Here is a 16,494-nt window from a genome sequence, read left to right as displayed (position 1 = left end):
TTTTCTTCTCACTGCTTCCTCATTCTGGAACCCTCTGGTCTCCACAGTCTATGTTTATCTTCAAAAGTTTTGGTTAGCTGGCCTAAGTGTCTCCTCATCTAGCTGTAGACACTGAAGCTAAGTGACTTGCGTGTGGTCCCTCAGCTAGAGGGTAGTGGAGCCAGGGCTCAGACTAACTCTGACTTCAGCCCAACATTTCCCTCAGTACTTGTTCACTCCCTGGACATTCAGTGGGATGCTCTCTCTCCAGCCCAACCAGCGGGACAGAACTTGACTTTAAAAAGGGCCATGCACTTGGTCTGCTGCCCTGCTCTTGCTATCTGGAAATTCTTAACTTTTTAAACAGAAGGTCCTGAATTTTCATTTCGCACATGGGCTTGCAAATTACGTATCTGGTCCTGCCTATAAGTGAAGAGGGCTGCTCGTGGCCCTGAGACAAACTAATCATTCACCTGGGAACCTGCAGAAAGTGGAGAGCCACAGTTCAAAATCTCAACGTCAGCTCTGACCACCCTACCCATCCCTAAGATGATCTTAGCTTCTCTGAACCCTCAAACCCTCAAGTCCTACCTGGACAAACTTCATGGAAAAGAGCTCTGTTCTCCAGGTATGTGCTAATGGAGATAGTATTTCAATTACCCTTTGACTCTTGCTGGAAGGCAAGTAATTGCTTTCTATTTAACTTTGAATTTGCTAATAGAAATGATGACTAATTGGAAAACATTTAAAAATTCTCTTCTCACCAGATCATTCTCTAAAAATTATACTTTCAAACATATCAACCACTATTCACTTGTACCCTGACAGCTTTACAAACAGCCCACATTTTGAAAAATTCTTGCAAACAAATCTTGGCAAATGTTTCCTGTTTTTCTTAAGCTTATGACAGTGTTATTTTCATTTGTTTAGTTATGCTTAGCTATCTTATCTGACATGGCCAGATGATCCAGCATTGTTTTTCAAGTCTTGTTTTTAATTTAACAAGGTAATGCATCCATTGGAAGCAACTGTTTGTTTTATTTTGTTCTAAGAAGTCCCCTTTAGTGATCAGGAAAGACAACAAATTTAAAAGAAGGAATAGCCATTGCATTTTCTTTGGAAATCATTTTAGAGCTGCAAAAAGATCCTATAAATCACCACATGCGTTGTCCTTATTTTCCCATAAGAACAGAGATTGTGATTTGCTCAATGAATCATCATGTCAAGTTCAAAGCACAGAAAGAGACTCCAGGGCTACGTTTTAGCATGTCTGTTCTTAACCAGTTCCAAGTAAGTTAGACTGACAATCACTAAATACACTGCAGAGTTCAAACTACAGCTCTAGAAATTGAAGTGCATATAATCCTTAAAAAAAAACAAAAACCCTCCACTATGCTCTCTAAAGATGTTAAGAATCACTATTGTATCATACTTGATAAGTGCTAATTAAGAATATTACTTCTGGATACATTATATAAACGTCACACAAAATGCATCACATACATAACACTACATTTAAATCCTTAGTGGCATCATCATTGTGAGATGGGACTACCCTCTGCCATGTCAAATTTTTCTTAAGAAGGTGACACAAATGTAGGACGTGCAATTTGATCACAGTGTATCTGAATCAGAGAGGAGTAACTATGAATCACAGAGGAACTGTTTCCAGGACTTAATGCAAAACACTTGGCCGTTTGGTCACCAGCATTCATCTGACATACGTGGATCACTGTCCTCACGCCCTCGTATCTTTCTTACTTGTGGAAGTATTTGTGTCTCACTAGACTGAACCTCTTTAAGGCAGAAATAAATGATGTGTTAGCCATTCATCCTTTCATATCCTGCATCAAGGCCTAGTACACAGCAGCAAATAAATGAATAAAGATATGAATTCTTCAATATCTTATGGAATTTCTGTACTTTCCCACGATTTAGTACAGTGAGGGCTTCCCTGGTAGCTCAGACAGTAAAGAATCTGTCTGCAATGCGAGAGACTTCGGTTTGGTCCCTGGGTGAGGAAGATCTCCTGGAGAAGGGAATGGCAACCCACTGTACTATTCTGGCCTGGAAATTCCCATGGACAGAGGAGCCTGGTGGGCTACAGTCCATAGAGTCGCAAAAAGTCAGACACAACTGTGTGTCAGACACACTATTACAGTGAAGGAGAGGTTTATAATCTCAGTGATGGCAGAAAAGTAGGTATTATACTTAAAAAAAAAAAAACGTGTAGCCTCCTATGCCTTGTACAGTGTTAATGAGGCAGGAAACAATTATGTAATTAAACGATTAATGAGTGAGGAGAAGCACAAAGTAATCCACTTACTCGCAAGCAAGCCAACTCCACTTGCAAGGGATCCAATCCAGGCCGTTTTTCCTTTTCCTTCACCAAAGGCGTCCAGCCATTCTATGTACAAGACACCAACAGCTAATGGCGATCCATAACACAAAAACTGAGTGAAGAAGGAGACAGCTACAATCACCCAGCCCCAGCCACCGTCAGGCGACTTTTTCAATTCCATTGTGACGTGAGGTCAAGCGGGCGTCTCTCAGTGGGTCCTAAGCGAAAAAAAGAAAAAGCATATTTAGAGTATGGTAAGGCATGGTATTCTAGATTTAAAACAGCTCCTCCTAAATTAAAATATTAAAAGTTCCCTAAAAATACACAAGGAAAAGGATAAGAGATAACTGACATATCAAGTTAACTTTAAAATCTTTATTTCTGATTTGAATAAGTACTATATCCACATGTTTCCAAAAAATGTTTTTATATTATAAAAAGGATACATTAGGAGTTTGGAATAAACATATATGCACTACTATATAGGCACCCCGCTCCAGTACACTTGCCTGGAAAATCACATGGACGGAGGAGCCTGGTAGGCTGCAGTTCATGGGGTTGTTAAGAGTCGGACACAACTGAGCGACTTCACTTTCACTTTTCTCTTTCATGCATTGGAGAAGGAAATGGCAACCCACTCCAGTTTCCTTGCCTGGAGAATCCTGGGGACATGGGAGCCTGGTGGGCTGCCATCTATGGGGTCGCACAGAGTTGGACATGACTGAAGCGACTTAGCCGCAGCATATATAAACTAGATAACCAACAGGCACCTACTGTATAGCATGGAGAACTATAATCAATATTTTGTAATAACCTATAAGGGAAAGAATCTAAAAAGAAAACATATATGTGTGTGTGTGTGTGTGTGTGTATATATATATAGTTGTATATATACATACATATATATACACACACACATAATATATGTACAACTCAACCACGGAGCTGTACACCTATAACTAACATGACACTGTAAATCAACTACACTTCAAAATTTTTTAAAAAGGCATAGAGTGAAAAGCCTCCTTCCCAAATTTATCCCCATTCACCAGGTTCCCAGCCCAAGCCAACCACAGGAAATGACTGTTTTGGATTCTTGTTGCATGTTGAGTTCCCCATGAAGAAGATCTTAGCAAGAGCAGGTTTACTAAAAGTGTTCTCATTGGAAGAGAACAGACAGCAGCAAGAGAAGGCAAGCCACCACACAGAGTTAAGGGCTAAGGAGATTTCCAAAGCCAGCTGACCTCTCAGAGTTGCCCTGAGTGGGGCAAGAGGAGCTGGCCCTTCACAGCCCCATGTTGATAACTCACCAGTTGCAGGCCACCTGGGAAGGGGACGTGACCTCGGGTGAGGTGACTATTCAAAAGGGGCAACCATTACCCCTGGGGGGGTGCTACCTGAAGCCATCTGTCAGCAGCCCTTCAGTTTCAGTTTCAGGGGCAAGAAATCTTTCATTCCTAAAGGAGGTCTGGAGGGAGGGTAGGCAGCACGTCACAATGTTCACCAACTCAAGTATCCCTCCTGAGTTTCTTTTTTTCAAAAGAACATATTGATTTATTTTTTTGCACTGGGTCTTCCTTGTGCTACGTGCAGGCTTCTCACTGCAGGGCTTCTCTTGCTGCAGAGTACAGGCTCTAGACTTGGGGTGCAGTAACCGTGGCTCCTGCTCCCGCGCTCTAGGGCACAGGCTTGGTAGTTACGGCACACGGGCTTAGTTGCACCACGGCATGGGGGATCTTCCCAGATCAGGGATGGAATCCATGTTCCCCGCATTGGCAGGTGGATTCTTAACCACTGGACTACCAGGGAAGTCCCCTTCAAGAGTTTCTTTATGAATATCACAAGCAAAAATGAGCAAATAGTCTTAGACATCCTTTTTTCAACAAAACATTCATCTGGTTCAAAATGGAAAAAAAATGACAGAAGATACACTGTCTCCCACTACCTAGTTCCTGTCTAATTTCCATACCCTTCAAAGGTAACCAACACTTCTCGTTTCTCTTGTTTCTAGAACTGAAGCAACTTAGCACACACTCACACAGAATTACCTTATAAATACATAAGCAAACTCAAATACAGATTCCCTCTAATTTTTTTTAAGACACAAAAAAATAGCATGCTATATATATGTTGGTATGTGTCTTGCTTTTTCTCACTTGAAAAATACCTTGAAGATCTTTCACATCAACGCGTAATAACCATCCTCACTCCTTTCTTTTGGCTACGTTGTGTCCCAGTAATTCTTAATTCTTTAACCACTGCTCCCAGTGAAAAACAATGCTGTAATGAATAACCTCACATTCACATATATCTTTATACATATCTGAAAAGAATTGCTGAGTCAACTACAAATATAGATTTGTAATTGTAACTAGTATTAGCAAATTGACTTCAAGGGATTAAACCAATTTATCTGAGCCCCAGCAACTTTGGGTATGCTGCGAAACTTCTGGATTTTTGCCAATTTGTTGGCTTTAACGTGAATTTCTCAGCATTCTCTGAATGATATGTGTTGTTTCATAGGTGAAAAGTCATTTGTAATTCGTATCTAATTCTTGGGTATATATGGGTGTTTCTGGATTTTCCTTTCTGTTCCAATGATCTGTCTAGTCACCCACCATTACCAAATTTGTTTAACAATTAAGTCTTTCTATTTCTTTTGGCCAATCCTTGTGGCTTGTGGGATCTTAGTTCCCTGACCAGGGCTTGAACCTGCAGCCACAGCAGTGACAGTACAAAGAATTAACCACTTGACCACCAGAGAATTAGTCCTGAAGCATTTTTAATATATTTCAAGTTTCAGTGCAAATACTTTCTTTCCTCTCTATCACTGCATACCTTTTCAATATTTTCTTGGCTCTTCTTGTTTGTTTGTGTTTCCCTGAAAGCTCGGTTGGTAAAGAATCCGCCTGCAATGCAAGAGACCCCAGTTTGATTCCTGGGTCAGGAAGAGCTCTTAAAGAAGGGATAGGCTACCCACTCCAGTATTCTTGGGCTTTCCTTGTGGCTCAGTTGGTAAAGAATCTCCCTGCAATGTGGGAGACCTGGGTTTGATCCCTGAGTTGGGAAGATCCCCTGGAGAAGGGAAAGGCTACCCACTCCAGTATTCCAGCCTGGAGAATTCCATGGACTGTATAGTCCATGGAGTTGCAAAGAGCTGGACACGACTGAGTGATTTTCACTTGTTTGTTTACTTTTTTATATGAACTTATGAATCCATTTGATTCTAAAATCTGATAGTGCTTTCATTATGACTGAGTTAAATTATAAATTGATTTCAGGGGGAAAATTCCTTTTATGATGTTGAATCTACTTTCCATTTCATATCTTTGCATTTGTTCAGTCTATTTTGTGTTCTAGTGTTTAAAGTTTTCCTCAGTTTCTTTTTATTTTTATATAGTTTTTCTTTTTGCTAGCATTATAATTAGTCTTATTTCTTTACCTCTGTTTGTATCTATAAAAGCTGTTACTACTGTATGTTAATTTGGATTCTACTACCTTATTATAAAATCTCTTATTTGAATTAGATTCTTCGATGATTTTCTTGGGTATATACAACTGATAATACAATACAGTCATATAGCCATCTACAAACCCCTTACTTTGGATTCTCATATGTCTAATTTTTTTTTGCCTTTGTGTGAGACAAGGCATACAGAATAATGTTAAATAATCAGAGTATATATCTTTGTCTATTTTCTAACTTTAATGGAAAAGCCTTCACGTGCCATGGTATTGCTTCTGAGGCTCAGATAGATATATTCCACAAACTTAAGGACCAAAGTTTCTACTTTCAAGTGTTATGATAAAGAATGTATATTATGTTTTTCTCAAATGCATTTCCAGTGCATATGGAGATGATTGTGATTTTTTTTCTTTTAACTGTAATAAAATCTCTAATTTCTACTATTGAATCATCCTTGAATTAGCAGACTAAAACTTCCCTGGTTCAGGCTCTGTTTTGATTATGTCAGTCTCTTTGGGGGAGGGTTAAAGTCATAAGTGAGATTTATCTCTTTTGTTTTTAATTTTGACTGGGTTTTGGTATCAAAATTATACTTTAAAAGAATTTGAAAACATTCATTCTTTATAAATCCTGAAGTAGTCTATATGGTAATGGATTTGGAGGCCCAAGGCCTGAACTTCCTGCCCTCGACAGGGCCTCCCAGTCTTCTTTACTTTCTGTCTCCCTTTACCATGCCAGCTTCATCATCAGGTTCAACAGAGTTCTCTTCATCCACAGACTTTGCCAAACCATTCTCTTGGCTGTAGTTTCATCAGAAAATAGGTGAAGAGAGTAGGAATACCATTCTTCCATTCATGCATGTCTCTAATTAGATGCTGAGGAATTTAGCCACCTTAGGAGAGACTTCCCTGGTGGCTCAGACAATAAAGCCTCTGCCTACAATGCAGGAGAACTGGGTTCGATCCCTGAGTCAGGAAGATCCCCTGGAGAAGGAAATGGCAACCCACTCCAGTACTCTTGCCTGGAAAATCTTATGGACAGAGGAGCCTGGTAGGCTGTAATCCATGGGGTCACAAAGAGTCAGACGCAACTAAGAGACTTCACTTTCACTTTTTCAAAAGAGCCATAGCTATACCCATCAATTTACCTGCGACTCGGTGAATTTCTTCACTTTGACATTCAAAGTACTGGGCAAAAATCATGTCACCACCTGCCACAGCTTTTTGTACAAATTAACTTTCAATATTTCATAACTGAAAACCAAAAAATATTACAACTTGTGCACAAAACTGTAGAGTCTAAAATTTAGTCTCTCAGACCGCATGACTGTGTTAGCAGACAGAATACTTGCAAATATAAAAATCCTTTGAAGTATGCAGATATACCCTTCCTGAGAAGTCTATTCTCTCCAGTACCTACTCTATTGTAAAAGTAAATAATAAATTCTGTTCCTTCTAGAGACAACACAGTGGTACTCTGCAATTCCTATTTAGAATACCTTTTAAAGAAAAGATAGTCTTAATTCCCTAAACTAGACAATGTATGACTTCAATAACCAAATGCCTAAGGAGGCCAAAAGGTTGTATAAAAAACCAAATGCAGGGCTTCCCTGGCGGCTTAGTGGTAAGTAGTCCGCCTGCCAATGCTGGAGGCACAGGTTTGATCCCTGATCCTGGAAGATTTCACGTGCCAAGGAGCAACTAAACCTGTGGGCCGAAAGCACTGAGCCTGCGCTCTTGAGCCTGGGAGCCACAACTACCGAAGCCCACGCACCCTAGAGACCCTGCTCCAAAACGAGAAAAGCCGCTGCAGGGAGAAGCCAGCACACTACAACTTCAGAGCAGTCCTCACTTGCTGCAACTAGAGAAAAGCCCGTGCAGCCGCGAAGACCCAGCACAAGCAAGCAAGCAATCGCTCAGTCGTGTCCGACTCTCTGCGATCCCATGCACTGTAGTCTACCAGGCTTCTCTGTCCATGGGATTTTCCAGGCAAGAGTACTGGAGTGGGTTGCTATTTCCTTCTCCAGGGGATCTTCCTGACCCAGGGATCTAACCCAAGTCTCCTGCATTGCAGGCAGACGCTTTACCCCCTGAGCCACACAGTCATAAATTAATTAATTAATTAACATTTTTTAATGTATAAGAGATTGCCCTTCATTTAAATCTTCAAGGTACAGCTGTCCAGGAAAAGTACACATTTACAAAGGCAAAGCACCATGATCTTTAAAAAAGTCAGAGTTTTCTGGAGGGAAAGGAAAGGGGAGTGAAAAGGTAAGGAGTATCTCCCTTGCAAGTTTTCAAACTGAAGTAGACAGAAATGCCTTTATATACCAGATACCTGTGGCCACACCTTGCTTTGCTTTGTCTTGCCTTGAGTGACATTTCAACACACAGGACAGGAGCCAGAGAAATTCTTCTCACAGTAAATGTTTGGGAGAGCAAATCTTTGAAATACAAAGCTCCCATATGTATCAACTGGGACTAGAATGACAAGTTTCTTAAAGAGTTGGCTAAGAGCTTCTGACCTTTCATTGTCTCAGAATTTGAGACACAGGTAGTCTGAACGGAACATGGTGAAAAATACCATTTAGTTATTTCTTATTTTCTGCCAGGGCAACATCTTTCTCCTGTAATCTGCTATCCTTTAGATGTCTCTCACCTGCTTTTTCTGATTTTCTATATTCCATAAGGTGACTTCACAACTAGACTAGCCTTTCCTCCTTGTTGTAATGGTAGCCAGTTTTCTTTGGAGCACTTGGGTCTTTCCTCATATATAGATGGTTGGTGGGACTGTTAACCAAGAGGTCTTTGATCTTGACCTATAAAATAGAACCTGAACCAAGCAAGGCCAGTAGGACCTCTTCCCCAGGATCCTGAACTTGAGTGCAATGTTCTAATAAAAGAAAAATATTTGGGATTTATTGATCTCAGTGGCAGTGCATTAAAGAAACACTCTGTCAAATCCTACTACCTTGGCTCCCAAGGGATATCCAGGCCTGGTTCCTCCAGCCTTCCATTTCATCCTTAGAGCTAACCTAGTAAATTATTTTAAGTTAGCTGGCATTTGTTTAAGTGCAACAGAATAAACATGTTGTGAGTGTACAGTAATTTCAAGTTGATTATTTTAACTATCCACACCCAGCTTGATCTGGTTTGGGTCAAAGGTTAAACTTAGGTGTACAGTCTATGACCACAAAATAAGGAAATATAGATATGAGTTACCATTTTTTTCTGAAAAGTTCATCTTACTCATTCTCCTTCTTCATAGCTTATGATCCAATACGATAAAATGTCTTTCCTGGTGTTCTTATGAATAAAGAGCTTCAGTTCAGTTCAGTTCAATCAATCAGTCATGTCCAACTCTTTGTGACCCCATGAATCACAGCATGTCAGGCCTCCCTGTCCATCACCAACTCCCGGAGTTCACTCAGACTCTCGTCCATCGAGTCCGTGATGCCATCCAGCCATCTCATCCTCTGTCGTCCCCTTCTCCTCCTTCCCCCAATCCCTCCCAGCATCAGAGTCTTTTCCAATGAGTCAACTCTTCGCATGAGGGGGCCAAAGTACTGGAGTTTCAGCTTTAACATCATTCCTTCCAAAGAAATCCCAGGGCTGATCTCCTTCAGAACAGATTGAGCTTAAATGAATTGAAATATTATATATCAACACATACATATGGAACCTAGAAAAATGGTATAGATGAACTTTATTTGCAAAACAGAAACAGAGACATGGATGTACAGAACAAACATATGGACACCAAGAGAGGGAAAGGGGAGGTGGGACGAATTGGGAGATTGAGATTGTCATATATACACTATTTTTACTATGCACAAAATAGATTACTAATCAGAACCCATGGTATAGCTCAGGGAACTCTACTCAGTGCTTTCTGGGAGCAACTAAATGAGAAAAAAATCCAAAAAGGAGGGAATCTATGTATACATATGGTGGATTAACTTTGATGTACAGTAGAAACTATCACAACATTGTAAAGCAACTATATCCCAATAAAAGGAAATCAAAAACTAATTGAAATTTCCACTAGGCCTGTTTATCCTAATATTTACAGAAATGCTGTGTTATACAAATGGGATCCTCATTCCAGAAATTTTTTGATCACTTACAATTTAAATTATATTGCAATAGATACCAAGGGACCTCAGAAGAAATATAAGGCATAGCCCTTGCCACCTAGGAGCTTATAACCCCATTAGGAAGGTAAGATGCATGCACAAGAGTATATCGTGAAGTGCCACAGAGGTTGGGTGGAAAATAAATGTTTAGGAGTCACAGGGAAATGCAGGCAATCAAGGCAGGAGCAGGAGCAATGAATTTGAAATGAAAAGATCAGTAACTTAAAACCAGCACATATAAATACAGACTTCTATATTAAAAACTTCATGGTGACCACAAACCAAAAATCTGTAATAGATAAACGCACAAAAAAGAAAAAGGAATTCAAACATAACACTAAAGATAGTCATCAACCTACTGAATGGGAGAAGATACCTACAAATGATATGACAGATTGGGGATTAGTATTCAACACATACAAACAGCTCATACAATTCAACATCAAAAAAAAATACACAATAACCCAATCAAAAAATAGACAGAAGGACTAAATAAATATTTTTCCAAAGAGGAAATACAGACGGCCAACAGACACATGAAGGGGTGCTCAATATTGCTAATCATCAGGGACATGCAAATCAAAATCATAATTAAACATCACCTCACTTATGTCAGAATAAAAAATGAATGAAGTCACTCAGTCGTATCCGACTCTTTGCGACCCCATGGACTGTAGCCTATCAGGCTCCTCTGTCCGTGGGATTTTCCAGGCAACAGTACTGGAGTGGATTGCCATTTCCTTCTCCAGTGGATCTTCCCAAACCAGGGATCGAACCTGGGTCTCCTGCATTGTAGACAGATGCTTTACCATCTGAGCCACCAGGGAAGTCAGAATAGCTGTCATCAAAAAGAACACAAATAACAATGTTGACAAGGATGTAGAGAAAAGGAAACCTTGTACATTGTTGGTGGGAACATAAATTGGTGCCGTCACTGTGGAAAACAGTATTGAGGTTTCTCAAAAAAATAAAAATAAGATTAGCATGTGAGCCAGCATTTTACTATTGGGTATATACCAAAAAAGATAAAAACACTAATTTGAAAAGATACATGCATCCCAATGTTCAGAGCAGCATTACTCACAATTGCCAAGGTATGGAAGTAATCTAATGAAGATTTCATCAACAGATAATTGGATAAAGAAGATGTGGAGTACGTATACAATGAGATACTATCCAGCCACAAAAAACTGCCAAATTTTACCATTTGCAGTGACATGAATAGACTTGGAGGGTGTTATGTTTTAGTGAAATAAGTCAGACAGAGAAAGACAAATACTATATGATACCACCTACATGTGGAATCTGAAAAATTCACCTAGTGAATACAACAAAAATAAGCAGACTTATAGACAACTATTAATAGCGGTTACCAGTGGGGAGGAAGGGCAATACAGGGGTGGGGGAGAGGAGGTACGAACAACTGGGTGTAAGATAGGCTCAAGGATGTACTGAACACCACAGGAATATAACCAATATTTTGTATTAACTGTAAATGGAAAGCATCCTTTAAAATTATATGAAATTTTTTTAAAATTTAAAATGCCTGATGAAGTAAAAAATGTTGGCCTTTAAAAATAGATCTATCCCACGTATTATTATAAACCTCCCTTGGACAAGAAAGAAGAACAATAAATAAAACGAACCATAATAAAATCACACCATTCAACAAAATTAGATTATCATTAGTATAAAAGATAGCACGTACTCCTAAAGCTAGCATTTGTTCTGTTAAAGGAAAAGGAGAGTTAGGTAAATTTCAAGACATTTCCTTCAGAAAATGAAAAGGACTGTTGATGAAAGACTACATTACACTCACGGAAAACTTTTAAGCTCTAACATCTTAGATGGCATTCAGTTCTGTTCAAGTGATGCCAAGTCTTTGTTATTTCCTCAACTCTACGCTGGCTGAAAATTTCTATTCTCCCGGATATAGGATGGGATGTCAGAATTGCGCATTTGACATTTACGAACATTTAATGTTGACACAGAAGCTTCCTGTCCCTGAAATGTATAGGAATGTTCTACACTATCTTTTGTCAAACACAGAGTGATTTACAGCTCTTTGGTCTTATTTTCAGTCACAGCTGCCTCAGTCATTTTTCTCTACTAACTCCTTTTTGAATGTTACCATTAAATATCTCTCTAAGGATTCCTAGACACATTTTCTTCTTGAACAAAAGTAGGCAAAAACAGCAAATTTTTATTTGAATCTCAATCACTACCAAATTATGTGGTGCTGAATTATTACTTTAATTGAGAGCCTACAATCATGGGCTACATCTCGGGGGGAAACAGTTTATTCCAGGTTGATTTTATCTTGATCTAGGCATCCAACTGTGAGGAATGTCCGAAGTCTGAACTAGCCTGGGTTTCATGACCTTTCCTCAGTCACATTAATGCCACAGTCATGTGGGCAGGTCTAAAGTATGGGCAGGGAGGTAGACCACAGACAGCCTCCCGTGTTGCTGGTGGGGATGCAGAGGCAGTGGCCACTTTGGAAAAGTTTGAGGAGTGGAAGTGGGGAATGACTGTTAAAGGGACAAGGTTTCTTTGGAGTGATGAAAATATTTTACAACTATTTTTATTTATTCACTGGCTGAACCTTTTGGCATGTGGAACTTCCCTGACCGGGGATCAAACCCACATCCCCTACAGTGGGGGCTCAGGGTCTTAACCACCGAACCACCAGCGTAGTCCAACAATTATTTTTTAAATGTTTTGAAATTAGATTCTGGTATAGTATGCACAACTCTTGACTAAGATCCACTCAACAGTACACAGTAGGTGGGTGAATTTTATCACATGTGAATCTTATCTGTCAAAAGAAAACACATTCAAAAGCTCCTAGAGTATAACTGATTCATTTTGCTGCACAGCAGAAATTAACACAACATTGTAAAGCAACCATACTCCAATAAGAATTAAATTTCAGAAGTTCCTAGAAATTCTGTTTTAGTTCTGACTCCAGTACAGGTAACAAGTCTCATAAACTAAAAAGCAGAGCTCTTCTAGGGTTAGCATTGCTCTTTCCCCGTGGTGCCTTTGCCCCTCCAAACATACATCATTCATTGCCTGCTACCACAGTTTGGGAGAAAGGGATTCTGAGAACTGGGAATTCTAATAAAATTGTAGGTAAACAAATCAGCCTTTGGGTGCTGTGATAAAAAAGAAGGTAAGCAAATAATTCTTTGTGAATTATTGTGAATTAAGCTTATTATAGATAAAGAAATATATACTAATACATACTAAAGTTCATTGTTGTCACTAAGTCATGTTCGACTCTTTGTGACTCACAGTACATCAGGATACCCTGTCCTTCACTCTCTCTCAGAGTTTGCTCAAATTCATGTCCACAGAGTCAGTGAAGCTATCTAAACATCTCATCTTCCTCCTTTTGTCTTCAATCTTTCCCAACAACAGGGTCTTTTCCAATGCGTTGGCTGTTCCCATCAGCTGGGCAAACTATTGGAGCTTCAGCTTCAGTATCACTCCTTCCAATGAATATTCAGGGTTGATTTCCTTTAGGATTGACAGGTTTGATCGCCTTGCTGTCCAAGGGATTCTCAAGAGTCTTCTCCAGCACCACAGTTCTAAAGCGTCCATTCCTCCATGCTCAGCCTTCCTTTTTTTTTTTTTTTTTTGCTCAGCCTTCTTCATGGCCCAACTTTCCATCCATGCATAACTACTGGAAAAAAATAGCTTTGACTAGATGGACATTTGTCAGCAAAGTGATGTCTCTGCTTTGTCACATGCTATCTAGGTTTGTCATAGTTTTCCTTCCACAGAGCAAGTGTCTTTTAATTTCATGGCTGCAGTCATCATCCAAAGTGATTTTCGAGCCAAGAAAATAAAATTTGTCACTGCTTCCACTTTTCCCCCATCAATTTGCCATGAAGCGATGGGACTGGATGCCATCATCTTAATTTTTTGAATGTTGACTTTTAAGCCAGCTTTTTCAATCTCCTTTTTCACTTTCATCAAGAGGATCTTTAGTTCCTTTTCACTTTTAGACATCAGAGAGATGTCTGCATACCTGATGTTGTTGATATTTCTCCTGGCAATCTTGATTCCAGCTTGGGATTCATTCTGCCTGGCATTTCGCATGATGTACTCTGCATATAAGTTAACTAAGCAGGGTGACAACATACAGCCTTGATGTATACTCCTTTCCCAGTTTTGAACCAGTCCATTGTTCAATGTGGGGTTCTAACCACTGCTTCTTGACCTGAATACAGGTTTCTCAGGAGACAGGTAAGGTGGTCTGGTTTTACTTCAGTCTCTTTAAGAATTTTCCAGTTTGCTATGATCTACACAGTCAAAGGCTTTCACATAGTCAATGAAGAAGAAGTAAATGTTTTTCTGGAACTCCCTTGCTTTCTCCATGATCCAATCAATGTTGGCAATTTGATTTCTGGCTTCTCTGCCTTTTCTAAACCCAGCTTGTACTTCTGGAAATTTTCAATTCACATACTGCTGAAGCCTAGCTTGAAGGATTTTGAGCATAATCTTGCTAGCATGTGAAATGAGCACAATTGTACAACAGTTGGAACATTCTCTGGCATTGCCCTTCTTTAGGACTGGAATGAAAACTGACCTTTTACAGTCCCATGGCCACTGCTAAGTTTTCCAAATTTGCTGGCATATTGAGTGCAGCACGTCAACACATCATTTTTAAGGACCTGAATAGCTGAGCTGGAATTCCATCACTTCCACTAGCTTTGTTTATAGTAATGTTTCCTAAGACCCACCTGACTTCACACTCCAGGATATCCAGCTGTAGGTGAGTGACCACACCATCATGGTCATTGGGGTCGTTAAGACCTTTCTTGTATAGTTCTTCAGTGTATTCCTGCCACTTCTTAATCTCTTCGGCTTCTGTTAAGTCTTTACCATTTCTGTCCTTTATCATGACCATCCTCACATGAAATGTTTCCTTGATATCGCCAATTTTCTTGAAGAGATCTCTAGTCTTTCCATTCTATTATTTTCCTCTATTTCTTTTCATTGTTCCTTTAAGAAGGCCTTCTTATCTCTCCTTGCTATTCTCTGGAACTCTGCATTCAGTTGGGTATATCTTTCCCCTTCCCCCTTGCCTTCCACTTATTTTCTTTCCTCAGCTATTTGTAAAGCCTCCTCACACAACCACTTTGCCTTGTTGCATTTCTTTTTCCTTGGGGTGGTTTTTGTCACTGCCTCCTGACTACTTCTTCAGGCACTCTGTCTACAAGATCTAATCCCCTAAATCTATTTGCCACTTTCACTGTATAATCATAAGGGATCTGATTTAGGTCATACCTGAATGGCCTAGTGGCTTTCTCTCCTTTTTTCAGTTTAAGCCTGAATTTTGCTAAGGAGCACAAGATCAGAGTTACAGTCAGTTTTGGGTCTTGTGTTTTGCTGACTGTATAGAGTTTCTCCATCTTTGGATGCAAAAATATAATCAATCTGATTTCGGTATTGACCATCTGGTGATGTCCATGTGCAGACTCGTTTCTTGTGTTGTTGGGAGAGAGTGTTTGCTATGACCAGTGTGTTCTCTTGACAAAACTCTGTTAGCCTTTGTCTTGCTTCACTTTGTGCTCCAAGGCCAAACTTGCCTATTACTCCAGGTATCTCTTGACTTCCTACTTTTGCATTCTAATCCCCTATGATGAAATGGGCATCTGTTTCTTGGTGTTAGTTCGTGAAAGTGTTGTAGGTCTTCATAGGGATGTTCAACTTCAGCTTCTTCAGCGTTACTGGTTGGAGCATAGACTTGGATTACTATGATGATGAATGGTGTGCCTTGGAAAGGAACCCAGATCATTCTGTTGTTTTTGAGATTGTACTCAAGCACTGCATTTCAGACTCTCTTGTTGACTATGACTGCTCCATATACATCTATATGTGTGTATATATACATTTTATACATATATATTATATACACAGTATAAAACTGAATCACTTTTCTGTACAAAGAAACCAATACAACATTGTAAATCAACTGTTTGTTGTAGTTCAGTTGTTCAGTTGTGTCCGACTCTTTGCAATCCCATGGACCGCAGCATGCCAGGCTCCCCTGTCCTTCATCATCTCTGCCCTGTCTCCATTTTTAAAAGTCTTATTATTTAAAAATTTAAAAAAAGATGTATAAGTAATGATGCCTGTACCTAGTTCTTGACTTCTCCTATCATTTCACATCTACTTTCACTTTCCTATTTCTCAAGCACTTTAGTTCTATGATGTGTTTTAGGGGTGAGAAGTGTAACATCTGCAGTTACAAGAGTGTCAAAACTATTATGACTGATTTTTGATAATTTATGAGTAGCATAAAGCTTTAAAATAATGTAAGTTTCTTCTGGGTCAAAAACGTAAACTATCGATTTATATATTTTCAAATAGAATAACCACTGGTTCCAAATAGGAAAAGGAGTATGTCAAGGCTGTATATTGTCACCCTGCTTATTTAACTTAGATGCAGAGTACATCATGAGAAACGCTGGACTGGAAGAAACACAAGCTGGAATCAAGATTGCCAGGAGAAATATCAATAACCTCAGATATGCAGATGACACCACCCTTATGGCAGAA

At 39.5% G+C, this 16,494-nt stretch overlaps 1 protein-coding gene and 1 non-coding gene across 2 annotated transcripts in view; both read right to left on the bottom strand.

Moving 5' to 3' along the window:
- Positions 1-16,494, bottom strand: part of SLC16A9 (solute carrier family 16 member 9) — an 80,161-nt gene that overhangs the window by 44,857 nt on the left and 18,810 nt on the right. Inside the window, exon 2 of the mRNA XM_018042601.1 lies at positions 2,306-2,538. Within this exon, the coding sequence (XP_017898090.1) occupies positions 2,306-2,501 (196 nt within the window). The 5' untranslated portion in view covers positions 2,502-2,538. The remainder of the gene's footprint in view (positions 1-2,305; positions 2,539-16,494) is intronic.
- On the bottom strand, positions 10,677-10,748 carry TRNAC-ACA. The gene has a single exon. It is a non-coding gene; the product is annotated as a tRNA-Cys (tRNA).

Source organism: Capra hircus, chromosome 28 (genome assembly GCF_001704415.2).
Source record: "Capra hircus breed San Clemente chromosome 28, ASM170441v1, whole genome shotgun sequence".
NCBI lineage: Eukaryota > Metazoa > Chordata > Mammalia > Artiodactyla > Bovidae > Capra > Capra hircus.
Note: the sequence above shows the minus strand (reverse complement) of the source record. Positions and strands in the feature narration are given on the sequence as shown.